General features: G+C 56.2%; 1 protein-coding gene and 1 long non-coding RNA gene across 6 annotated transcripts in view; one reads left to right on the top strand and one right to left on the bottom strand.

Moving 5' to 3' along the window:
- Nucleotides 1-26221, bottom strand: part of BACE2 (beta-secretase 2) — an 85404-nt gene that overhangs the window by 32022 nt on the left and 27161 nt on the right. The window contains exons 2-6 of one of the 5 annotated variants that reach the window (XM_070073147.1): nt 20176-20264; nt 7759-7975; nt 4284-4412; nt 3234-3368; nt 164-265 (exon numbers count right to left, since the gene is read on the bottom strand). In XM_070073147.1, coding sequence (XP_069929248.1) covers nt 164-265; nt 3234-3368; nt 4284-4412; nt 7759-7975; nt 20176-20264 — 672 coding nt within the window. Of the gene's footprint in view, nt 1-163; nt 266-3233; nt 3369-4283; nt 4413-7758; nt 7976-20175; nt 20265-26221 lie in introns of those variants that run through there. The other 4 variants (XM_089330518.1, XM_070073148.1, XM_089330519.1 and 1 more) reach the window with 4 other exon arrangements.
- On the top strand, nt 9312-15557 carry LOC149126876 (uncharacterized). The gene is made up of 2 exons (XR_016232222.1): nt 9312-10661; nt 12062-15557. It is a non-coding gene; the product is annotated as an uncharacterized LOC149126876 (long non-coding RNA).

Raw genomic sequence — 26221 nt, forward strand, 5'->3', positions numbered from 1 at the left:
AACATCAGAGGGTGAGACTAACTTACTACGTAATGGCTAAGAAAAGGGAAACCTCACTTCACCGTCTCCAGGGAGAGTCACGGTGTGGACAGCACCAGGACACACAGGGAGGCTCCCGCCCACTCGCACCCAAGCCCGTGTCACCCGGGCACCCGGCACTCACCAGAGACGTACGGGCCACGCCTTCCACCACGGCATCAAACACCTTCTGTGGCAGGCGCAGCAGTGTGGTGCCGCTGTCCACGATGGCCTTGTCTGCGTTGTACTAGAAGGGGCGACACAGGAGGGGACAGGGCGGTGAGTGACAGCGGCTCTGTATGTGCACGCCCCGCCCCCGCCCCATCACCCAGCGCCTGGTGTCTGCTGACCCGGGCAGCCGCGGGCAGCTCTTAGCTGCAAGTCCGCTCACATCGTCAGAGGTTGGCACCCGGATCTTGCTTCCAGCCCAACAGCCTCTCTTCCCAGACACGGAGACGGAAGCCCAGGAAAGGGAAGTGACGTAAGCTGAGCCTGCAGCCAGCCCCAGGCAGAGCTCTGTCCTTACTCAAATTCTCAAGAAACCCCTCGCGGGGCAGAGGGACAGTCCTCTGTCTTCAGAGGTTGAAGTGGAATGTTGAGGGGTGGGCGTCGAGGCGCAGCAGGTAAAGCCACCGCCTGTGACACCGGCACCCCACGTGGGCTCTCCACTTCCCATCCAGCTTCCTCTAATGGCCTGGGAAAGCAGCGGAAGGTGGCCCTGGTGCCACGTGGGAGATCTGGATTGGAGAACCAGGCGTCTGGCCTTGGCCTGGCTGTCACGGTCACCCGGGGAGTGACCAGCAAACAGAAGAATTCTCTCTCTCTCTCTCTCTGTAACTCTGCCTTTCAAATAATAATGATAAAAAGCCCCCTAGAGTGGTGGTGAAGACAGAGGCTCCCTCGAGTGCCCAGGACCGTGTGTGCCACATGCAAGCAGACGTGCAGTGAGCCGTGTGGACACAGGGAGCTGAGATCTGACCACAGCCGTCCACTCCTACCCCTGCGGCTCGGGCAGGCTGCGCACAGCGTCAGAGCTGTGGCTGGGGGAAGCTGAGGAGCGCTTCAGTTTTATTTTGCTTGTTTTTAGGCCTCCTCTGTCCAGCTCCGTTTAAATAAACCTGTGAATGCCACTCTCATAGGGTCACACCAGGAGAATGGTGAGAACCAAGCTCCACACAGCCCTCACTCGTCTTCCTCAGGACGTCACAAAGTGTGTGGAAAATAGGATCAACAGATAAGGTTGTTTTGGTGCAAAAAAGAATCTGAGGGGCCAGGGCCGAGGGGAGCCTATTAAGCTGCCACTTGCAACGCCGGCAGCCCACGTGAGCATCAGCTTGAGGCCCGGCTGCTCCACTTCCGATCCAGCTCCCTGCTGATGCAGCTGGGCAAGCAGCAGAGGACGGCCCAGGTCCTCGGGCCCCTGCACCCACGTGGGAGACCCGGATGGAGTTCCAGGCTCCTGGCTTTGGCCTGGCCCAGCTCCAGCCTTTGCAAATATTTGGGGAGTGAACTAGTAAGTGGGAGATCTCTCTGTCTCTCCATTCCTCTCTGTAACTCTGCCTTTCAAAAAAATGAATATATAAACCTTTTTAAAAGTTATCTATGTAATTATCTATGTAATCTATGCATACAAGGGGTCTTGAAAAAGTTCATGGAAAAATGTATGCTATGAGAAAAACTGCATGGATTTCGAAGTTTTAAAAAATATTTTTTATTTAGTTGAAAGGCAGAGTTACAGAGGAGGAGGAGGAGGAGGAGGAGGAGGAGGAGGAGGAGGAGGAGGAGGAGGAGGAGTGGGGGAGGGGACGGGGGAGAGATCTTCTAACCATTGGTTCACTCCCCAAATGGCCGCAATGCTGAAGCCAGGAGCCAGGAGCTTCTTCCAGGTCTCCCACATGGGTGCAGGGGCCTAGGCACTTGGGCCACCTTCCACTGCTTTCCCAGGTGCATTAGCAGGGAGCTGGATTGGAAGTGGAGCAGTTGGGTCTCGAACCAGCGCCTACATGGGATGCTGGTGTCACAGACGGAGCCTGTGATGCCATGACACCAACCCTCAAATTGTTTTTGGGACCAAAATAAGCTCACCTTTTAATTCCACTTTTCCTATGCTAAATTTACCCTATTAAGACAAGTGGTTGAGAAGAAGCAGTTTTGGGGGTGGGGTGGGTTGGGGTGTGGATGGAATCCATCGGTTTAAATGGTCACACAGAAGGCCCTGTCTCTTCCCACACAGGGAGCCTGGGATTGATCTCGGAAAGTAATGCAGTTCTGACTTCCTGCTGATGAGCTGTGCTGTCTCAGGGGCCCAGGAGTGCACACACGTGCACACATACACATGTGCACACATGCACACACACTCACACACGTGTACACACACACACACACGCACTCACACACACACAGCAAGACCCCAGGTCGGATACCTCTCTGCAGTCCAGGTTCAGGCTCTGGCCTCACACACACACACACCACACACATGCACACACACACTCACACACATGCACACACACACACGCACACACACACACACTCACACACACACAGCGAGACCCCAGGGCGGATACCTCTCTGCAGTCCAGGTTCAGGCTCTGGCCTTACACACACACACTCACACATGCACACTCACACACATGCACACTCACACACACACACACTCACACACACACACAGCGAGACCCCAGGGCGGATACCTCTCTGCAGTCCAGGTTCAGGCTCTGGCCTCACATGCACACACACACACACACTCACACACACACTCACACACACACACTCACACTCACACACACACACAGCGAGACCCCAGGGCGGATACCTCTCTGCAGTCCAGGTTCAGGCTCTGGCCTCACATGCACACACACACATGCACACTCACACACATGCACACACACATGCACACTCACACACATGCACACTCACACACACACTCACACACACAGGAGACCCCAGGGCGGATACCTCTCTGCAGTCCAGGTTCAGGCTCTGGCCTTACACACACACACTCACACATGCACACTCACACACATGCACACTCACACACACACACGCATAGTCACACACACAGCGAGACCCCAGGGCGGATACCTCTCTGCAGTCCAGGTTCAGGCTCTGGCCTCACATGCACACACACACACACACACTCACACATGCACACTCACACACATGCACACACACACACGCATAGTCACACACACACAGTGAGACCCCAGGGCGGATACCTCTCTGCAGTCCAGGTTCAGGCTCTGGCCCCCAACCTCCAGCTTCAGGATTTCTATCTGGTAGTACCACTCCTCCTTAATCGGGGTATACCAGATGTCCCCTTTGTACAGACTCGGTTCAATTCCACCCAGGACCTGGGAAGGCAAATATTTACAGGTGTAAGAGAAAACCCCACAGGTTCCACAGAGAGGCCGAGCCGTGAGGGGCCCCTCCCTGGATGCACTTCCCTGGGCTGGGCTGGGACAAATGCGAGGCACGCAGGCGAAGCAGGGGCCGCTGCTGGCCTGCCTCCGAGGGCGGCGTCCGTCCATCACCTAAAGGCCGCGCGTCCTCAGAGCTGGACACCTCCCCCAGGAAACGCTGTGGAGCAGCCAAGCCCACGGAGCCACGAGGGTCAAGAGAGGGGAGCAGAGGGCGGGGCATCCCTGTGCAAACCCGCAGCATCACCCCCCCTCCCCACAGGGGCCAGGCTGCCTCCCTCAGGAGGGGGGTGAGGAGCCTGGAGCAGCAGGTGGGAGCAGGGGTGGAGGTGGTCTCTGCCCCCCGGGTCCCTTCCCGTGCACTGCTCCTGTCACCTCCTTCAGACGTCTGAGTGCTGGGGGCCTTGAGTATGTAGAAGGAAACACCATTGCCATGCACTGTGTGCACACGTGTGGGGGGGGGGAGGGGGAGGGGGGAAGGGAGAGGGAGGAACAAAGGAGAGGATGTGTCTCTCCACCCAGTGTGTCCACCAACCCAGGTGAGACCAGCCAGGCCTCCTGTTCCCCATCTGCCCCTCCCCCACCCAACAGAAAGCCACCCCTCCCTCCAAAGGTCCCGGGTAAGGGCCGAGAGCCGTCCCTCCAGGCGGCCGGAGGACTCAGCGCCGTAGCGGCTGAACGCACTGCTCTCCAGCTGTGGAAGCCCCTACGGGCAGGGTTATCAACCCCCGCGCTTCCTCCGTGTGCTTACGCGCCCAATGCCTCTGAGCAGGTCGTTGGCGACACGGAAATAAACCAGCCCCGCGTGTTTGTGATTTTTCGTCCCCTTTAAGACTAAAAGATACCCACAAGACTACCTCCGTTGGTACCGGATCCGGCCACCGGCAGGCCCGCCCCGCACATCTGCATGGAGAACACGTCGGGGATTCTCGCCTGCGCCACCAGGGAGTCAAAGAACGTCTCCAGGGAGCTGGAGGGCTGCGGAGGGCGACAGAGAGAGAGAGGGCGTGGAGCAGGGTGACCCCGCGCAGGCAGCACGGGCGGCACCCCTGGTCTCTGTTCGGGAGAAGGGAGAAGCCCCTGTATCATGGTTCGGGTTTCCCCTGGGCTCTCTGGCTAGCCTGGGAGCGAAGTTAAACAAGGCTGATGAGCACGAGAGAGGCATGCGGCTTTGTTAAAATCTGGAGGCACCTGCACATCGTGCCCGGGGTGGGGGTGGGGACTGAGGGGGAGGCAGGACCCTTTCACACGTCCCAGAAAGAAAATAACCCGAGGAGCGATGGCCAGGGACGGCGCCTTCCAGGGATGCCGCTAAGACGGTCGTGCAGGTGCACAGGGCACCCAGGGCAGCCCCAGCGCAGGCCTCTGGGGCCGGGGCGAGGGGGGCGCCCCTGTGGCTCGCCGCGTGGAGGAACAGCCAGGCCAGTCCACGCCTTCTGCGGCTGCAGCCTGAGACAACCCACAGGCACCGGGCATGCGCCGCCACGGCCTAGTCCCGCTCGGCGTCTCCTGCTGCCCAAGAAACCGCGCGTGATGGCGGTGCGGATTCAGAAATCTCCCGTGACGCGCCTCCTGCCTGGTACTTTTCCTCTGGCCACAGCTCTGCTGGAACAACAGGAGGCGGAGGTGCTGACCGCGGATCAGGCGTGCAAGTGGGTCAGGGCGGGCCACGGATCCTCATCTGCGACACCGCGGGGCCTTTCCAGGCTGCCGCCGCACTTCCATGCCTCTGCAGGCGCCGCTCCCACCGTGCACACAGGCGGCGGCTCGCCCAGGGGCACAGTCCGCCCCAGACCAGGGACAAGCGCCGCCGGGCCGCCGAAACCTGGCCCTCGGACCGGCGGTGCTCAGGGACAGTGAGGAATCAGCTTCTCCCACTGCCGCGTCACGGTGGAGCCGGTTTGCCCGGCCCCTCCCTCGGCCACAGCTCCGCATCCGGACTGGGACCTCGGGAAGGGGAGGGGGAGGCGGCGGCGGCAGCGCAGGTGCTGGGGTCCTGGAGCAAGTTGGCGCCACACTTGCGTGTAGGGTCCGGGCTGCACACCTGGGGGTGCTGGCGTGACCCACCAGTCACCGCGTGTCCCCAGGGGCTGGCGAAACCTCCCTCAGCTGCAGGAGCATGGATGCCACAGGGTCCTAAGGCCATTTGGGAGGGCTGGGACCCTGGCGGAGGTGGGGGGGTGGGGGTGGGGGTGGGGTCTTCCGCAGGCACGGTGCGCATGCGCACAGAGCTCAGCCTCTGCAGGGTGCCAGCACCAGCCACGTGCACCGCCTGTGGGGGACGCTTTGTATTCGGGTCAAGGAGGGACACACAGCCCCCGCTTCAGGCCGGCGGTCCACAGTAAATGCCCAGGAACAACCGCCCGGCTGCACCCTGGCTGGCCCTGGGACTCGGGCCTGCGGCTTTCTCAGCAAAGTTGGGGTCAGGACAGCCCCTCGCAGCTGCTCCGTCCACACGGAGAGCCCTGCCCGCGGGAAGGGCCCTGGTCCTGCTCTGTGCAAGCCTCTTCCAGGAGCGTGCGCCTCAGGGCCCCGCGGGTGGGCTGACGCACACACTCCAGGACCACCGCCCAGTGCTCTGGCCAAGCTGCCCCAGCCCCAACCGCGCTGTGGGTCCTGCGTCCAGCCACTCTCTCCTTCCTGCAAATCCTGCTGTCTCCTCAAACCCTGGGGGTCGGGAAGCCAATGGTCAGTGACCTTGGAGCTTCACAGATGAAGAGGTGACAGGTCATGGGGAGAATCGGGACCCCTCCCCTAAGAGAAGCCCAAAGCTTTCCAGGGTAGGAAGTGCAGGTAGTCCGGTCGGGCTAAGACTTCTGCATCATTAGCATAAGAGGAGCCACCGTTGGTACTGACGACCAAGGGCTCAGGCGCTCCCCCCCCCCCGCCCTGGCTCTGCAGCCAGGGGCTCTGACTTGGGGGGGGGGTGAACCTGTCTGCCCCTCAGTCTCCAGGACACTAATGGGGAGAACACAGCCTTGCCAATGCCCGCCTCCCGGGAAGGCTCGGGCGCTGAGTGACCGGGACCCCCCTGGCTCCCAGGGCTGTGTCTGAGGCTCTGGCCCCTGTGAGCCAAGGGCGGTGGGGGGGACTCCCCTGTCCACTCCTCACCCCATATCACTCGCTAACAACCTGGGGCCGGGACAAACGCTCCCTCTGTGTGGGGAACGAGGCCTCCCTGTGGATGGGGTGCCCCGGGGTGGGGAAGGGTTCCCCCTGCACACTCTCCCTCCTTCCACACTGAGCTCCAGCTGAACAACGAGGCCAGGGTGTGGCTCCCAGGTTCAAGGCCAGCACAGGTGGCTTCCCTCCGCCCTTCTCAGGTGCACACAAACCTGCCTGTCCCCAGGAGCCCCAGGCACACCCTGGCGGCTGATCCCGCCTGCCTCTGGCAACTGTCTCGTGGAAAGTCCCCGCCCACCTCCCTCCTTTGCACACCAACATTATTCACTGTGGGTCAGCCCCAAGTACAAACAGTTGGCGAACATCTGATTCTGCCTGTTTGTGGACACTCTGATGCAAGGGCCAGGAGTCCACCATCTCTCCCCGGCTCATTGCTACGTGGAGTTTCAGGCGTCTCCTGGGGTGACGAGAAAGCTGCAGGAAGTGCCGGTGGTCTGAGGGCGGGACCTCTCCCTGTCAGTCTCCCAGGGCTGCCCGCAGGCCCCGCCTCTGTGCAAACACTGAATTTATTATGTTTACTTTGACTCCTATCCCAGGAAAAGCTCCTAATCAAACTTCACATTCAATGTGATTCAGATGCTGTTAACATTTTAAAATTACAGAAGGAAAGACGAAGATAGTGTCGTCAGTATGTTTTACAGGAAGTTGCCAAGGGATGCGTCATCTTAAATTTAAAAGCGCTCAGAGGGACTGGTGTTGTGCAGCAGAAGTGGAGCTGCCCCCTGCGAGGCCGGCAGCCCGTGTGGGCGCCAACTGGATTCCACCTCTGGGCCAGCTCCCTGCTCGTGCGCCTGGGAAAGCAGAGGATGGCCCAGGTGCTTGGGCCCCTGCACCCGCGTGGGAGACCCGGAAGAAGCTCCTGGCTCCTGGCTTCAGCCTGGCCCAGCCCTGGCCATTTGGGGAGTGAACCAGTAAACAGATCTCTGTCTGTCTCTGTCTTTGTCTCTCTCTTTGTAACTCTGTCTTTCGAGTAAAATAAAGACATTTTAAAGAATGCTTAGAACTAGAATTCACTGCTGCTTCAAACATGATTCTCACTGTCTCCAAAGGCAGCCGGGGCCCGCGTGGCAGCCCCTCGGTGCCTGGGCTCGGGGCCCCCACCCCAGGATCTGGCGGACACGTGTCCGTGGAGCCACCCTACCTTGGCCAGTGTGGCGTACGCGAGTCCGAGTATTCCATTCCACTTAATCCCAGGCAGAAAGAAATTCTCCGACTCAAAGATAGTGGCGACGTTGACGAGAAAGGACGCGTTGAAGCCCTTGGGGATGGTGACTAGGTCCTCGCCCACGACGCCCGTCCAGCTCCCCTGGGTGTACTTCACGGTGACGTCAAAGCCCTTGGGGCGGTAGGTACTGGACCTGCGGGGGAGAGGAAAGCCCACCACGTTCTGTCAGAGATCCGTGCAGAGAGCCGCGGGGGCCAGGCTGGGCGACGCGGCACGCAGTGTTGATGGTGACAAGGTGACAGCCCCCCAAACACGGCCACTACACTGTGGCGACTGTTATGCACACCACGTGTGCACACGTCAGTCCTGGGCTCCGTTCTTCCTGTGCCCGAGTCACACCTGGAAAACCAGGTGCTTTCTGGAAGGACGTGAGCCTACAAAGGGTGCAAGCGCCTGCCTGGCCGCTGCCCAGCGACTCCTGGAGGTGACCGCCGCCTGCCTGGAGGCGCCGGCACTTGTGCTGACCACGCCCAGGGCTCTGCGCCACACACACAAAACCCCCTCCCCCTCAGGGCCCGGGTCGGCCCCCGATGTCAGGGCTCCCTCTCAAGCTCTCTCCTGATGCCCCAAGCGGACAATAATCACACCAACATCTGGACATGCTGGGGCGCACATCACAGTGGAGGGACCCAGGACTCGGCACACACGGAACCCCGAAGCTGAGAGTTACCAAGAGAACGGCACTGACGAGGTCACACGATGGACAGGGCAGGTGCACACCCCAGCAGGCAGGGACAGTGGACACGCTCATCCCTAGTGTTTCGTGCAGTGAGGAGGGAGTGAGAGACACCCAGGGAAGAAGGCAGGGCAGGGGACGGCAAGTACTTGGCCGGGAGGCCTCTCTGATTTGGGGACAGGTGAGGGCCACGTGCGTGTGGCTCTCGGGGTGAGTGGCAGCAGGTAGGGCATTCACACCCAGGTGAGTTTGAAAATTCTGCTTGCATGATAGGCGGGAGTCTGAGGAATGCCTTCTGGAAGGTTCCTGGGCGTTCAGACCATGCGCCAGCTTTGTCACTGGCACAAAATACCCAGGCAGCTGCCTTATAAAGCAAAGAGGTCTACTGAGCTCACAGTCTGGGGGTCCGAGCTCCACGCCCCATAGCTCAGGCCCTGGTAAGGGCCCCTCTGTGTCACCTCCCAGTGGTGGCACTGGTAGGAGCGCGTGAGGAGAGGTGACCACATGGCCAGTGAGCAGGCGAGGAGGCTGGGCAGGGCCAGCCCAGGCTTTCACTGTAAGCCTCTGGGGACACCCACCAGGGTTCCATGAGAAACACCTTAATCCCTGACCAGGAAGTAGCCCAGGGACCTAAGGGCCCCCACACATCAGGCTCCTCCACCATGTCCCAACCTTGCCACTTGGAGATCCAGGCTTCCAACGCACGCAGGAGCCACTGGGGACACACCCACCCCACAGCACTGCGCAGACTTTCAGATCCCTCAGGCACACAGCAGTCACCAAAGCAAGCAACCCGAGGCGCTGCTGTGGCCTGAGGGTCCCTCACTCTGCATCGCTGCTGCGCCTGTGCCGCACGAAGCACGAAGCGTAGGAAGCCCCTGCTGCAGGAGCACTCAGGCTGCGGGCCGACCTGGGGGGCGGCTAAGTGAGAGGTGACACGGCCTTCTACCTAAGTACGACGGTGCTTCAGAGAGTTCGCGGAAGTGCAGCCCAATAAATTTACCTTTTTAGAAAAAAGTTTTATTTGTTTATTTAAAAGTAACAGAAGAAAGGGAGAGGTGGAGAGAGAGCGAGAGGGAGAGCGAGAGATTGCATCCATAGTTCACTCCGCAAATGGCCACAGGGATGGGGCAGGCCCAGACCAGGAGCCCGGAACTCCGTCCAGGTCGCCCACATAGGGGCTTCCGCTGCTTTCCCAGGTGCATTAGCAGGGAGCTGGATCAGAAGTGGAGCAGCCAGGACTCGAACTGGCGCCCACATGGGACGCTGGTGTTGCAGGTGGCGGCCTAACCTGCTGTTTTGTGCTAAGGAATTTTAAATGATTGTAGGAAGAAAATGTTGAACTTGGCAGATCCTCTCTAAAATTCTTCATTATGCTCAGCCTTCAGCAGTGGCCACCTCTGCGTGCAGGGGTTTGATCTGGGGCTCTCGTTCTTGTGGTTAGTCCTTTCCACCTTTCCTGCTTGCATCTTTTATCTCAGAAAACACATTTTAAAAACGTCCACGGGGGTCGGCACTGTGGCGTGGAGCCAGATCAAGTCCTGCTCTCTGCTGTGGCCTGGGAAAGCTGTAGAAGATGGCCCAAGGACTTGGGCCCCTGTACCCACGTGGGAGACCGGAAGAAGCTCCTGGCTCCTGGCTTCGGATCAGCTCCAGTCTGGCCATCACAGCCATTTGGGGAATGAACCAGTGGATGGAAGACCTCTCTCTCTGTCTATCTCTCTTACTGTCTGTAACTCTGCTTTTAAAATAAATAAAATCTTTTAAAAAGGACCCCGCGACTGTGGGGAGCCATTGCACGGCGCCCTAAAGATGGCGCCGGCTCCTTTCCCCCCGGAAGGACTGGCGAGAAACAAACATCTCCTAATAAGGAGATGTTTGAGCTCCCTTCCGGCTTCCGCATTGCTGTACCTATCAATCCTTGCCACTTGGCTGCTTTTGATTGGTGTGCTGATGGCTATAAGAGGGATGGGAGAGGGAAGGAGGCGGAAGAAGAAGCTTGTTCAAGGTTCCTGAATAAACTGCTTGAAGAAGAGTTCGGGTTGCGTCTTCCTTGCTGGTCGAGGGACGCGACAACTGGTGGCCCGTACGGGGAACCATCTCAAACGCGAACTCAGAACTTCCTGCAGTCAGGGCAGCGCTGGTAAGTCCCCCAGGAAAATAAGGTAGGGATCCGCGATAAGAGCGGGAAGTCCTGCGACAATAGCGGGAGGATAGCTCTGCGATTAAAGCAGAGGAAGTTCTGTGACAAAAGCAGAAGGAGCTCTGACCCGTGGCCAGGGAAAGAGTACAATTTTTGACAATTTTTCTGGCGCTGAATGCGCTGCTTTGAGAAAACGGTTTGAAACTTAAGCCTAGTACATTGCATAGGTTTTTACGTAACTGCGATACCATTGCACCCTGGTATGGGGTTTCGGGAAGCCTTACTATCCCTTCATGGGACAAACTAGACAGGGATTTGGATTTTGCATTCGAAAAGGGTAATCTCAAAAGGGGAGTGAGACCAATATGGAAGTTAGTGCGAGCATGCCTCGAGGATGAGCAGTGTAGTGAAGCTATTCTGAGCGGTCAAGCTGCCTTGGAGGAGCTTCAGGAAGAGCGCTCCGAGAGAGCTGCCAGTGAAAAAGGGAAAACTTTGAAGGAGAGTCAGAAAAGAACTAGGAAAAAACTGTACCCCGATCTTTCCGAGTTGCGCAGCCCCTCCTCAGTAAGTAGTACTAGTGCAGAAAGTAGCTCAGAAAGCAGCAGTGAGTCTGAAGAGTGTGGTGATAACAAAGAGTCTGGTATAAAGCAAGTACGGGAATTGAATCGGCAAATGAGGATTTCCAAAAATTACAGCCGCTGAGCCATTACTAGGTGCTCCAAATATATTTACAGATGGGTCAAAAACAGGCTGTGGGGTTTATATGGTAGAGGGTAATGACCCGGTATTTCATCAGTTTCAGCCAGGCTCACCTCAAGTTGTGGAATTAAAAATAGTTATTGAAGTCCTTAAGCAGTGCTCTTTTGCCTTTAAGTTGTTGTCAGATTCCTTATATGTGGTGAACGCATTAAAGATATTGGAAACCGCAGGACTGATTAAACCTTCTAGCCCAATTGTATCCCTAATGTCCGGTGATTGCTCATTGTCTGGATGCATGGGCCGCCTGGGGGAGACCCCAGGTGCTAAAAACTGATAATGGCCCGGCCTATACATCTCAAACCTTTACCACCTTTTGCCAAAAAAATGGAGGTTCAACTTGTCCATGGATTGCCGTACAATCCTCAGGGCCAGGGCATAATTGAGCGAGCACACCGCACACTGAAAGAATATCTTTTAAAACAAAAAGGGAGGCACGACAGGCCAGGAGAAAGAGAGAGGAAAAATTCCACAGGTATCTTGACCTAGAGAAAAGTCTTAATTCGATAACCCTTTCCAACTTGATGGGTTTTTCTGTTTACAGTTAATAAAAACTTAAGCAATGGGCTCATACGCTAATAATCAATTCTTTTCTGTGCTGCTGTAGCTAACTTATCTAATGAGAGTTTTCATGTGTCTTGAAGGTTTCGCATTTTTCTATTGCCAGTATGAGTCTTGATTGGAAAAACTGCATCATGAAGCTGTTTACGTTATATCTTTAATGTTTGAGTGAGTACCTAACTTTGATTAGATCTAGTCCACAGCCTTGGTTAAACGTACTAATTTTTGACTAAAATGGTTTGACTCTCTGATAGTTTAAATTCTAAACCGAGTCTTTCAACTTTGGGGCTTCCAGTCGGATCCCTGGAACTCTCAAAGGATGGGACTCTAAATTTGTTAAAGTAACAGCTGTTTGAGTCAATTCAAATTATACAAAGTGTATTAAAATGTAGTAAATGAGGTCAAATCTATGTTGTATTCATGTTTTTGCTTTTCAGCTAAAGTAGTCTTATAAAAATGAGAGTAAATTCTGTGTATACAAGCCTTTATGCTGTTAACTCAAGTAAGCCAATACAGATTGGTTCAGAAAGTTGGGTTAATGCAAACGCCCTTTGGTTCACTTGCTCAGTTTTACATTTACATGTCTTTGATATGCTTTAAACTTGTTTCTCTTAAGGATGAAGATCTTTTCAAAGTTGTAAATATGCACTAGTGACTGTTGCTGCCCAAGTGGTGTTATCCTTATGTTACTTAAAAGCATGGAAATGTAATTTTGACTTTTAATTCAGATAATGGTGTGGTATTCATTAATAGCTCAGTGTTTTAAGTTATCCAGGCATCGGTGCTAAGTAAAATATGGAAAATGTATTATGTGTACTTTTAACATCTTAAATTTGATAAGAGAGACTTTTAAGTTTGCCAGCATGTATTCTCATAGGTTGTCCATACATGATAATTCAAGACTGTAAAAGTAACTACAGGTATAAAGTTTCAGAAGGTGTGAGCAAGTCATGAAAAGTTGTAAAAAGTTTACAATTTTAAAACATTGTTTACAGAGTTTTCTATAAGTTAAATGTTAATGCCAAAATTACACTAACCTAAAGTTGAAGTCTGATCTTCTGTTATAACAATGAGATTTTTTTAAAATGTGTACTATTGTTATTAATTATCTGAAAATGGTCTCAATTGTAAATCTTAAAATCTGTTGTTGCAAAAACTGTAACGTCTCTTTTTAACAGTGTCTGCTTAATCAGTTACTCTGCCATTTCTAAAGTTAGGTCGTGTAAGCTCTTTTTAACTCTGTTAAATAGTTCTGAGTTATGTGATAATTTCATGTGCTAACTCTTATGTTCAAGGTTTTTGTATTTCTGGTTTACCTAAAAATTCATGTTCTGCCAAGTAAATGTGTACTCTACTGTCTGTTAAGTTATGATTGATAAAAAGTATTAAGTCTTAAAAAGTTATGTTAAATATTATGATCAGATCTGGTCTAAAAGTATTAAAATCGCCCTGACTAAATGTTAAGGAATTCTATTTTGACCAGATACTCTAAGTTCTCTTGGCACCTTTAACAGACTTTCTGAAAATCAAAGTTCTAAATTCTCTGGACTTTTGGTATCTCCAGAGGGCCCCTGGAGATGTCAAAAGATATATCTCTCATCTTGCAGAGATAATAACCAATCGGGTTGTTTAGATTAAAAGTGGTGCCAAGATGTGAAATGATGCTAAACTTCAGCTATAAACGTGTTTCTTTCTAGCTGCTCCAGTCTCTGGCTCAGAAGTCAGATCCTTTAAAGAGGGACTGACAAAGTCTAAGAAGCATCCCATGGTCATGATTTGCATCACCTCAATGTCCAAACCTTAAGCTTTAGCAGATAGATGTTACCCATTTTTCTGAATTTGGTAAACTAAAATACATACATGTTTCTTTAGATACATGTTCAGGTTTTGTTTTTGCCACCCCGCAATGCGGCGAGGCTGCCAAACATCTCTCATTGCCTTCAGGCCTTTGCTGTTCTGGAACCCCTATACAGATAAAAACTAACAATGGCCCAGCGTATACTTCCAACTCTTTTAAGCACTTCTGTACTAACTTCCACATCTCTCTTCACCGGGATTCCTTATAATCCCGAGGGACAAGGTATTGTGGAACGAGCAAATGCCACATTAAAAAATTATTTACAAAAAATAAAAAAGGGGGAATACGGGACCATGGCATATTCCCCACAAAAATGGCTATCACATGCTCTTTTCATTTTAAATTTTCTAATACTGGATAATCAAGGGAAAACTGCAGCTGATCGTCACTGGCATCCTGAAACCAAAAGACAACAAGTCTATGTGAAGTGGAAAGACCCTCTAACTGCTCAATGGTATGGACCTGACCCTGTTTTAATATGGGGACGTGGACATGTTTCTATATTCTCGATGGTTACCTGAGCGACTGGTGCGGCAAACAGACAATGTCACAAAGCAGCCTCTCTATCTTCATTATAACATTGCTGATTGGGATCGTTACTGCAGCCGTTATAACCGCCATTTCCATTGCAGCTGTGGGCGCTACAACAGCTGCTATAGCGCTCACAGGGACAGTTCAAACTGCTAATACCCTGAATAATTTGACGGCCTCCGTGGCTGCTGCTTTGGATACTCAGACATCCTTAAATGTACATATAAAGGGAGGCTTGATGATTGTTAATCAGCGTGTGGATTTGGTACAGGAGCAGGTGGATACTCTCTGGCAGCTTGCTCAGCTAGGATGTGAGTGGAAATTTTCAGGGTTGTGTGTGACCTCTGTTCAGTACGATAACATGACTCAGGCAGCAAATTACTCTAAACAGTTGTCTCAGATGCTCTTGCAGAATTGGTCCGCAGAATTTGACTACACCTTGAAGCAACTGTGCCTTGCCGTGGTCACCATGAACTCCACATGTGTGGATGTCTCCTTCACATCTGGATTGTCATCCTGGATCCGCACAGCCGTCTCCAACCTGAAGGAGTGGGTGGGACTTGGAGCTTTGACGGGGTTGCTGTTACTTGTTGTGTTATTTTGTCTGTGGTGTTTGTGCAGGATGAGGACAGCTCATCGGCGGGAATTGGCCATGATAGCTCAAGCCTTTTATGCCCTTGAGGCTGGACAATCGCCGCAAGCATGGCTGGCCTTCCTTGAATGCTAGGCATGGGTGCAGGGTGCGAGGCAAAGCACTGCAGAGAGAACGAGCCATTACGTTCTCTGGAAGGCAAGTCTGTCTGCATGTGGGTTGGCATCCCAGATCCCACCCCCACGAAAAGGATGCTGTTCCAGGTGGATGCCTGGCAGTGGGGGACAGACCTCTACCTTCTCCTGTAATCCTTAGATGCCTGGTTCTAAAACAAAAAGGGGGAACTGTGGGGAGCCATTGCACGGCGCCCTAAAGATGGCGCCGGCTCCTTTCCCCCCGGAAGGACTGGCGAGAAACAAACATCTCCTAATAAGGAGATGTTTGAGCTCCCTTCCGGCTTCCGCATTGCTGTACCTATCAATCCTTGCCACTTGGCTGCTTTTGATTGGTGTGCTGATGGCTATAAGAGGGATGGGAGAGGGAAGGAGGCGGAAGAAGAAGCTTGTTCAAGGTTCCTGAATAAACTGCTTGAAGAAGAGTTCGGGTTGCGTCTTCCTTGCTGGTCGAGGGACGCGACACGCGACTACTGTGAGCCAACACAGCGCAGGAGGCAGAACACCCGGGCTGCCCGGGGAATCCTGGGGTCCGCTCTGTCCCAGGCCCCCACCGGAGGAACTCTGCCCAGAGTCCCCCGGGGCTCTGCAGCTCAGGCCAAGTGCGCAAGCTACCTGTGGACTTGGCAGCCAGGCCCAGGTGCCTGCCACCACTCCTCTGATTCTGCAAACCACCAGGCCCCCATGGACGGGACCAGGCCACCTGGAAGTCTCTGGTTCCACCTGTTCAAGCCACATCTCCAGGAGCAGCAGCGGCAGTGCCTCGGGCTCCGCCTGCCCAGGCACACACCAGGCGGGCTGGAGGGCCGGGGCTGGGCAAGGTCTGACCCTGACCGCAGGTGGGACTTGGAGTCTGATGGGTGTGTGGCCGACTCAGTCTTTAGGGGATGATTCTGTAGGGTCCGTGGAGAATGCGATCGACATTCAGTGGCCTTTGGCAGGAGGAACGTTCCCCACCCCTGAAACCAGCAGGCAACCCGAGCTGCCCCGGCCCACGGAGAGGCGATCGCTCTGCATCCGGTTCAGCCTCCTCCGAGAAGCCACCAGGTCACCTCTCACGCCCGAATCCCACCTAGGAGCATCGGTGAGGGAGGGAACGAGCGGCTCTGTGGGGGCCCAGGAGCCCGCGGGAGCCGGGACGAGGCACCGCAATGAGAACGCAGAGCGCCGAGTTTCCCGGACAGATTAGTGCAGGGTCAAGGGAGCACACTGGGTCTCTCCACCGAGCCACTGGCCGAGGCTCTTTTATTGGTGGAAAAGAAGTCAGTCTGGGAAAACGCACGGCCCGCTTTTGCTCCACAGTAGCTCACCGGAACACCCGCCTCCGCCGGCGACAGGCGACTCAGACGGCGATCGGCAGCTGACGTCTCATCCCCAAATCAAAGAGCTTCTCAAAGAGCTCCCAGCCACGCTCCAATCGCTGTGAGAGGCGTCAGGAGGCCTTAAACATGCGCTTCCAAAGGCCTGGGCTGGCGTCAGGGGGTGACAAGCCCACCAGCCGCCCTATTGTCACGGAGACACATCAGAGGCCCGAGCACACACGGAAACACGGCAGGGCAGGGAGCCACAGCTCAGCAAAGAAACCTTTGTCAGGCATCGGGAAGGGAAGAGCATGTTCTTCGGTTTTGATCAAAAACAACGGCTGACAGTGTACCTTCGGCCAACTCCGCCGCTGGGGACAGCGTAGGCAAAGTAGTAACACGCAGCCTACACCTGAGGGAAGCTTTCCAGCCCTTGCAACTGCACATCTCACTCGACTGTGAGCCCATGAGAAGCACGGGAAACGCAGAGCACAGGGAAAAAGCAAGGTCAGTGTCAACCTAAGGCAGCATTTAACCCGCAAGCACACACGGGGGCAAGGATGCGGCTGATGGGATGGAATTAGCCCAAAACTCAGAAACAGGTACCCCAGCCCTGAAACGGGCGCCCCAGCCCTGAAACGGGCACCCCAGCCCTGAAACAGGCGTCCCAGCCCTGAAACGGGCACCCCAGCCCTGAAGTGGGTGCCCCAGCCCTGAAACGGGTGCCCCAGCCCTGAAACGGGCACCCCAGCCCTGAAACGGGTACCCCAGCCCTGAAACGGGCACCCCAGCCCTGAAACGGGTACCCCAGCCCTGAAACGGGCGCCCCAGCCCTGAAACGGGCGCCCCAGCCCTGCTGAAGGTTCTCAGTAGAAAGGGGCACCAGGGCGGGGGGAGGGGTCTTACCTGGGATAACTCAACTGCAGGAGCACCTGCAAAGCCGGGAAAGGCGGAAGTGGCAATGGGGTGACGCTGACCACGGAGGGGAAGTCTGGGCTTTCCCTGGACAGCGCTGGGTTCTGCCGCTCCTCTCTGTTTCACCCACAAAAGGAGAAGCAGACGGGAACCTGGGGCGTCCAGAGAGCTGACAGGGTTCTCTTGGGGCTGGCAGGAGCAAAGACTTAGCCAGCTAAAGACGGGGATGGTCCCCGGAGTTTCTGCCAGGACGCAGGTGCTTGGAGGCCAGACAAGCCCAATCTTGCAGCATGGAAAACGGGCACCGCAGGCCATTTGGACACAAGCCTGGGGGTGGACACACGCTCCACTTGGATAAGCCAGGGCCAGGCCAGCCGGGAACTCAGAGAGCTGTGCGGTGCTGGGGCCCGAGGGAGAAGCAGAGCTTGGTCAAGGGCGCGGTGAATGGGGAAGAGGCTGTCTACAGTGGGGGGAACATTGTCTGCAGATCAAATGACACAGCACAGTGTTGGAAGTGGGGACTGTCACCTTAACAATCGCACCTGCAGGGCCAAAGGAGCCAGGGTGGGGAGATGCGCCTCGGCCTTTGTGGAGCTCTGGCTGACGTACAGCGTGACAGCCGTGCCCGCTAACCGTGGCTTTGCTCTGTCGGCTGCCCGCTGACTCTGCAGGCACCAGACAGGGAGTGACACTCCTCAGCCAGGCAGGGCACTGCTGATGGGGGCCCAGCTCCACGGTGCCCCCACCCCACCGGAGAGGGGAAGCTGCGTCGGTGTGCAGGGGAACAGTGCTGGCTGGCGAGTGGTCCTCAGTGGGGACCCCACTGTCCCTGGGCGAGTTTCAGAAACACTGGGCGTGTTTTTGGCTGCTGACTATCCAAGGGAAGTCACCGTCCAGTGCCCCCTGTGGGTGAAAACCTCAGGCTGACCACGTGTGCACACAAGGTGCCTGCTGTCACATATGCACGAGGGATTTTGCACAGCAGTTTGATGTGCACTGGGTATTAACGACCACGGTGTAAATGTAGTGACGCTGGGACCACTGGGCGGCGGTGACCAAGGTTCGTCACCATTCTGGAAAACCTTGTCAGTAACCTAACCTGCTCTGAGAATCTGAGTCTGACTCAACCTGCCACAACCCATCTACGCTGGGTGCTGTGTCCACGGGGATGCCCCCATGGCCCCCTGCACCTGCTCCTTCCTGGGCACAGGGGAGCCGGAGAGTCAGTGTGCTGAGCTCCGCCCCCGCCGCCTTCAGGCTCGCCTGCGAGATGGAGGCTGCCGTATGGAGAACGCGGCCATGGCACTGACGCCCCCAGAGCGGAGCCCCGGCCGCGGCGCAGGAGACGGATGGACGTGTGGGTCTCCTCGGCCACTTCCTGCCCCATTAAACTGCCCCCCATTTTCAGAAGCCACCCAGCTGGGGCTTCCCTGTCTTTAATCCCTCAGCCCGCACTGAGGCTGGCCTCCGTTCCCTGGAAGAAAAGCCTGAGGATAAGGGAGGCGGGAAGAGGGGAGACAGGGATTTACAGCGGGGAAGTCTGGCGCGGTGGCTGAGTCCTTCCACGTTCATGACCTGACCAAGCAGACCCAGCAGTGTACTTGTGCCATCGAGATGAATTTCTCAAAAGGAGACGGAGGTCACGACTGCACAGCGTGAGGGACACTTCGAGTGCTCGGAGGGCAGTGACTCCACACTGTGGGCTCCTCCGGCGCGGGGTGCCGACTCCGGGCCCCTGGGGGTCCCTGCAAGCCGCACGCCCCCGGGCCCGAGCTCGTCCAAAGCTGGGAGCTGGGCCCGTGCTTGGAGAGGTTTGCTCTATTCTGAAGACCTCCATCGGGCTCCACTCTTAAAACAAGATCGACTTATTTGACAGGCAGTTAGAGAAGGAGAAAGGACAGAGAAAGCTCAGGAGAGGGCGAGCTGTTCCGTCCACTCGGTCACTCTCCAAGTGGTCGCAATGTCCAGGGCTGGGCCAGGCTGAAGCCAGGAGCCGTCTCCCACTGCTCTCCCTGGGCCGTGAGCAGGGAGCTGGATCGGAAGTGGAGCAGCCGGAACTTGCACTCACCTGGGATGGGGGCATCGCAGGGAGTGGGCACAGCACCAGCAGCGGACTCCACCCCTTTCTCAGGACCCCCTCACTCCTGATGGTGAGGCAGCCCAGGCTCAGGCCTCAATGCTCTGTGCGTCCACCAGGCGCTTTTCTCCAAATGAGTCCTGAGTTTCTCCCAAGTGAAAACACCTCCCCACAGACAGAGCCTCCAAGAACCACCGTAACCCTGCACGCTGCGACGATGCTAAGCCAGCTTTTATCTCCCCAGCTGTGGGAGCAAGCCCTCCCCCGCCCGAGCAGCCCGCACTCCCACACAAGGCTCTCCGCCGCTGCCCAGGCCCCACCGCTGCCACTTCAGCACCCGAGTGGCTGGAACCAGCACTGAAGGACCACAGCGCCCTAACTACCAACGTCGGACTTGAGATCGCGTGGAGCGAAGCCTCGTGTGAAGGCACCAAGGCTGTCGGGGGATCAAGGCGTGGATTATGCTGCAACGAAATGTGCAAATGCGTGAGCACTCACACACACCATGAGACGTACGCTCACACACATGCACACTGACACACACGTGCAGATGCACTCGTGGGGACCCCGAGAAGCTCATGGGAAATGCAATTAGACCTACGTTTATTTTGGTGCGCCAAAGTTTTGGATCCTTGCAGTATGTGCATGACATACAATTGCCAAGAACTTTTAGAAGGCCCCTCGTACATAACCGCTTGACAATGCACCAGCCTCCGGCTGAGCCTCGCCAGCGACCGCTCCCCCGCTTACCTCTCCACGTCAAAGTAGGAGTCCACGTAGGGATGCGGAGCCCCTGCCACGGCGAAGTTACTGCTCCCTGTGTCCACGAGGATCTGCAGCTTTCATTTGTCAAGGAAAAAAAAAAAACACAACAGAGAGAGAGGTCAGTCCAGGAAGGCAGCTCCTGAGCAACCGTGTCAAAAATCAAAGTCCTGAGCAGTTGATCAGTCGGATGAAAACCACACTGATGCGGGGGTGGGGGAGCTGTGACAGGACTGAATCCTGATCAGGACAAAGCCCCCAGCAGGAGGCGCACCCCGCTCGCAGGACACAGACGCTCTGCTAACCGGTGGCAGAGGCTAGCCGGCGGCACCTGCTGACAAGGCTAAGCCCTTTCTCGCCCGTGGGCTTCGGGCCAGGCTCTTCCCTGGCTGGAACACCCTCCTTCTGCTGTTCCAAACCTTGCTTGGCAAATCCCAGCCAGTGTGGCAGCCATGACGCCGATGTCCACCCCCCCCCCCCCCCGGGAGCCCCTGTCACGAGCATCCCTGTTCAGTGTCATTGCGTGCAACAGAGACGCGTGCTCACCAGCGTTGGAACGGCGACTTCCAGCGTGGCACGCACCCAAGTCAGGGTGCAGGGACTTCTACCGCCCCTTTTCCAGCCTCTTCCGCTCTGCCCCAGAGGCCACCGCCCCTCACTTCACTGACACGCTGCTTCCTCGAGGGTTCTGCCGGTGGGATCATGCGCTGGTGTGACCTCTGTCTGGCAGTGTGGGCAAGACGCCCGCACTGCAGTATGCAGGGTCCTTTCCTCCCTCCCTTGCGTGGACGCCACGACCTGCGTGGGCTTCTCTGCCTTCAGGCACCTGGGTTGTTCCCAGTTGTGGGCTAGAAGTGAGGAGGTGGCCACGGGCATCCTTGCCTGAGTCTGTGTTGGATGTCTGTTTCCATTTCTTTTGAGAAAACACCTAGGAGGGCAACTTGTCGGGCCACAGGGCAGGCGTCTCTTCCATGTTTTCTAAGACACAGTGGAGCTGGTCTGCAACACCGACGCTCCGCGTCCCACTCCCAGGAGCCACGTGGCCACGGTTCCGCTGGCTCCTTTGGCCCACTTGGCCCGTGTCCTCCTGTGGGTCTTCACGGTTTTTCTGATGGATGTGGAATGGGAGCTCCCTGTGCTAAACCTGCAGCTCTCACACTGTCTGTCTTTCTTTCTTTCTTTCTTTTCTTTTCTTTTCTTTTTTTTTTTTTTTGACAGGCAGAGTGGACAGTGAGAGAGAGAGACAGAGAGAAAGGTCTTCCTTTGCCGTTGGTTCACCCTCCAATGGCCGCTGCAGCCGGCGCACCGCGCTGATCCGATGGCAGGAGCCAGGTGCTTCTCCTGGTCTCCCATGGGGTGCAGGGCCCAAGCACTTGGGCCATCCTCCACTGTACTCCCTGGCCACAGCAGAGAGCTGGCCTGGAAGAGGGGCAACCGGGACAGAACCCAGCGCCCCGACCGGGACTAGAACCCGGTGTGCCAGCGCCGCAAGGCGGAGGATTAGCCTAGTGAGCCACGGCGCCGGCCCACGCTGTCTTTCTAATTGTTGCACCCATCTCCCCTGGTAAACAGTGACACTTTAAAAAATATATATTTATTCTTATCTACTTGGAAGGCAGAGAGAGAGACAGAGAGAGGGAGAGAGATAGAGAGAGACTCTTGTACCTACTGGTTCACTCCCCCAAATTCCCACAATACCCAGGGCTAGGCCAGGCCAAAGCCAGGAGCCAGAGACTCCATCTGGGCTCCTATGTGGGTGGGAGGGGCCCGAGCATCTGGGCCAGCACCTGTGGGCCCCAAGGATGCTTCAGTAGGCGGCTGCATCAGAAGTGGAGCAACCAGGACTCAAAGCAGGCACTGGCAGAGGACGCGGGCACCCCAAGGGCAGCTGAACCGGCTGCCCCACAGCACCCGCCCTGGACAATGTGTTTGTCATTCGTCTTTTTATGTCTAGCATTGAGCTCACGTCCACACAGAAAGCCAACCATTTACAGAATGAACACGTCTTTTAGAAATAAACAGAATGCGTAGGTAGAGCCCACAAGGTAAAATCAAGCTTAAAAAGCCATAGATGGAGCCAGTGTTCTGGTGCAGTGGGTGAAGCTGCTGCCTGCAATGCTGGCATCCCGTATAAGGGCTGGTTCGAGTCCCGGCTGCTCCACTTCCAATCCATCTCCCTGCTGATGTGCCTGGGGAGGCAGTCCCTGCACCCCTGCACCCACATGGCAGACCCTGATGGACTTCCAGGGTCCTGCCTTTGGCCTGGCCCAGCTCCAGCTGTTGCAGCCATTAGGGGAGTGAACCAGTGGATGGAAAATGCCTGTGTCTCTGTAACTCTGCCTTTCAAATAAATAATTAATAAAGCTTTTTAAAAAAAACAAATAGATAAGGAAGGTGGAACAGCCAAGTTTTCCTTTGTAATATTTTTTTTTAAAATCAATCCAAGTCCAACCACCACTTGAGCCGCCGCCCCGGGTGCGCTTTGGCAGGAAGCTGGATAGGAAGTGGGGTCAGGGCTTCCACAGCCACTTTTATACAGGATGCGGTGCCCCAGGAGGCGTCTTATTTCATCTTATTTTTAAAGATGTATTTATTTACTTGAAAGGCAGAGTTACAGAAAGACGCAGGGAGGGACCTTCCACCGCTGGTTCACGCCCCAAGCGGCCATGAAGGCTGGCGTTGTCCCCCAGGCACTCGGGCCGTCTTCTGCTGCTCTCCTGGGCACCTTAGCAGGGAGCTGGATAGGAAGTGGAGCGGCCGGGACTCGGAACTGTGCCTGTATGGGATTCTGGGGTTTCAGGCTGCGGCCTTGCCTGCTGAGCCACAGTGCCAGCCTGCCTGAGAGACATACGCCTGCTGAATCCAACGCCCACCCCGCTCGAGCTCTGCCATGGACACGCCTTCCCAGGCGTTTTCTGCAGGCAGCACCAAGGCGGCACCAGGGGGGCACCAGGGCGGCACCAGGACGGCTGGTCGTGGCGTGCCTCTTCCAGGCAGGCCCATCTCAAAGGCTCACAGCCCACAGAGCAGCTTCTGTGACACTTCCCTTGTGGCCAGCTCAGGGTCAACACAGGCTCAAAGCCACTTCTGCAGCAGAGTGGACGCAGCCAGGCCTGGCGCCGTCCCTGTCCGTGGAAAGCCGGGGTCTAGCGCCACGCTGCTGCCAGTGGGCAGAACCTGCCAGAGCTGACACGGGCTGGGGCCTGGGAGCCACGACCCTGGGCACTTGCCGCTGTCCCCAGGGGGCAGTCGCAGTGTTCACTGGGGACAGGGAGAACGTGGAAGGTGCACAGGTGGCCGTGGGTGGAGCGGTGAGGGACAGAGAGGAGATAAAATGCACTGAACATCTGTCTGAGGGAGACCCGGGGATAGACGGGCCTTTAAAAGAAATGAATGGGGCCGGTGCTGTGTTGCAGTGGGCTAAGCCACCACCTGTGACGCCGTAGCCAGTCCCTTCGAGTGCCAGCTCGAGTCCTGGCCGCCCTGCGTCTGACACAGCTCCCTGCTGTGGCCTGGGAAAGCAACAGAGAATGGCCCAAGAGCTTGGGCCCTGCACCTCCTTTGGAGACGTGGAAGAAGCTCCTGGCTCCTGGCTTTGGACTGGCTCAGCTCTGGCTGTTGCAGTCATTTGGGGAGTGAACCAGCAGATGGAAGGCACCTCTTCCTCTCTGTGTGTGTGTGTGTAATTCTGCCTTTCAAATAAAATAAACGTTATAGAAAAAAAAGAGAGGAGTGCGGTGGTCAGGCAAGGGGCATTGGCCATCCTGAAAAAGCCCTGGATTGCACAACAGCGAACAAGGTCATCCAAGGTCACAGGGAGGGTGAGCGGCGGATTCCTGAGTGGGAACAGCGCCCACACCCAGAGCCATGCACCACAGCCACTTCACAAGCGTTCCTGGCTCTGTGGGCAGCCAGGCAGCACACATGGGAAATGTCAGCGTGGCCTTGGTCGCTGCCCCGCCCACGCACCAGTGCCTGGCTGGCATTCCTGTCCACGGGGATGCTCCCACACAGCCAGGCCCCACCCAGCAGGAGACCATTGTTCCCCCACACAATAGCACAGTGACTGGCGCCTTCCCGGTGGATGCTTCCCCTGCTCCCTGGGCCCGGAATTCCAGCCCGGCCTCTGCAGCTCCCGACCCGGGCTCACTCACACAGCCACCCTGACTGCTCGGCTGCACCACAAACACAGAGAAGGACCAGCGGGTCCGCTGCCTGATCTCACGCAGGGCAAATTGAGCAAATTCTATCTGCAGTTCCAGCTGGGCTAGCAGTCCCTGCAGGTCATTCTAGAATCTACAACCTGAGAACTCTCCACAAACACACAGGGCAGCCGCGAGGCCAGGCAGGGGACGGACACGCAGGCGCAGCACTGCTCCGGGCTGTGCCTCATGGAAGGCGTCAGAGCGGCCAACAGCAAAACAGACATTTCTCACACTGAACTCTCATGGAGACCATCGGCCGCCTGTGCCAGTCGTCTCAGCCACAAAGCAAAGCCAACGGCCACGATGCCACTGGCCCTGTGAATTTCTGGATTTCCATGCTCTGGAAGAAATGGGAAGTCAAATACCCGGGGTTTCTTCCACACACATCGGCCCACGTCCACACCAGTAACACAAGGTGCTGCTGCTTCCAGTCCGGGGACCGCCGAATCCGTGGCGCACCTCTTTGGGTTCAACTCCATGGGCACACAGGCACAGGTGCACACATACACACTTCCTAGTCCCCAGGAAAAGGTGGACCACACATGCATACTCTCCACTTCAGGAAATAATTCTACACTTTATAATTTTTTTGAAAACCTAACAGTCTTTTTAAAAAAAGATTTATTTATTTATTTGAAAGGCAGAGTTACAGAGAAAAAGAGAGATTGAGAATCTTCCATCTGCTCGTTCACTCCCCGAATGGCCCCAGTGGTCGGAGCTGGACCAACCTGAAGCCAGGAACCTGAAGCTTCTTCCAGGTCTCCCACACAGCTGCAGGGTCCCAAGCACTTGGGCCATCTGCTACTGTTTTCCCAGGCCACAGCAGAGCTGGATCAGAAGTAGAGCAGCCGGGACTCGAACTGGTGTCCACATGGGCTGCCGGCACTGCTGGCAGCAGCTTTACCCGCTACACCACGGCACCGGCCCTTGTTTCTACGCTTTCAAAGCATGACTCAAAATGATTTGGAACGCAGGAGGCAGATGCTAGGCCTGCTTTGCCGGTGAGAACAGGAACACCTTGGCGAGTGGAATGGCCCCGCAGGTGTCGCTCCCCACTTTTGCCCCGACACGAGTGGCCTCCTGTAGAACCCTGGTCTTCCTCGTCCATCATCAGCTCCTCTTCCTCCGACCTGGGGCTTCTGAACCCCAGTCCCTGGCGCTGCTTTATCAGCCTGGGTGCCTCTTCCAGGCGACAGCCCCAGCACGGGGACCCATGCAGCAGCGGGGGAGTGAAGGAACAGAAGTTGGAGACGGGGGGCTTCCATGGGGGAGGCCAAGCGGTTACTCCGGGCGAAAGCACAGGTGTGCGTTCACTGACAAAACCCACAGACATGGAGCTGCACGCGACATCCGAGAGGGCAGAGAGCGGGCGAAGATTCCAGAAGACACGAGGGGAAGAGTGGCAGGACCCCGTGGTGGCCCATGTCGGAGACCTTCTCTGGCAACTGCTCGCTTGACCCGGGCGCACACAATGTACCCGGGGTGGGCGGGAACTGGACGGGTTTCAGATGCGGACGGTTTTCCTCCTGTGTCACAGCTTCCAGAAGACGAGTCTCCCTTGGTGTCAACTCACCCTGCCTGCGCCTCCTCGTTGAGCCCGTGCGGAAGGCCCCGGGGCGCCCCTCGCTCCACCACTCGCGAGCCGCTGCCTGGGGAGACCCCTCTCTGTGCCCTGCTCTGGGAAGAGGGTGATCGGCCATTCCCACAGGGCACTGGTGGGGGGTGAAGGTGGCAACGCCAGCTCATGGCAGCGCGGGGCCCTCACAAGCAAGCAGATGCGAGTACGGATCACACGCGTGAATTGGGACGGCGGGTGGGAAATCCGTGGA

This window comes from Oryctolagus cuniculus, chromosome 4, assembly GCF_051225735.1.
Source record: "Oryctolagus cuniculus isolate XC-2025 breed Fujian yellow rabbit chromosome 4, ASM5122573v1, whole genome shotgun sequence".
NCBI classification, from domain to species: Eukaryota; Metazoa; Chordata; class Mammalia; order Lagomorpha; family Leporidae; genus Oryctolagus; species Oryctolagus cuniculus.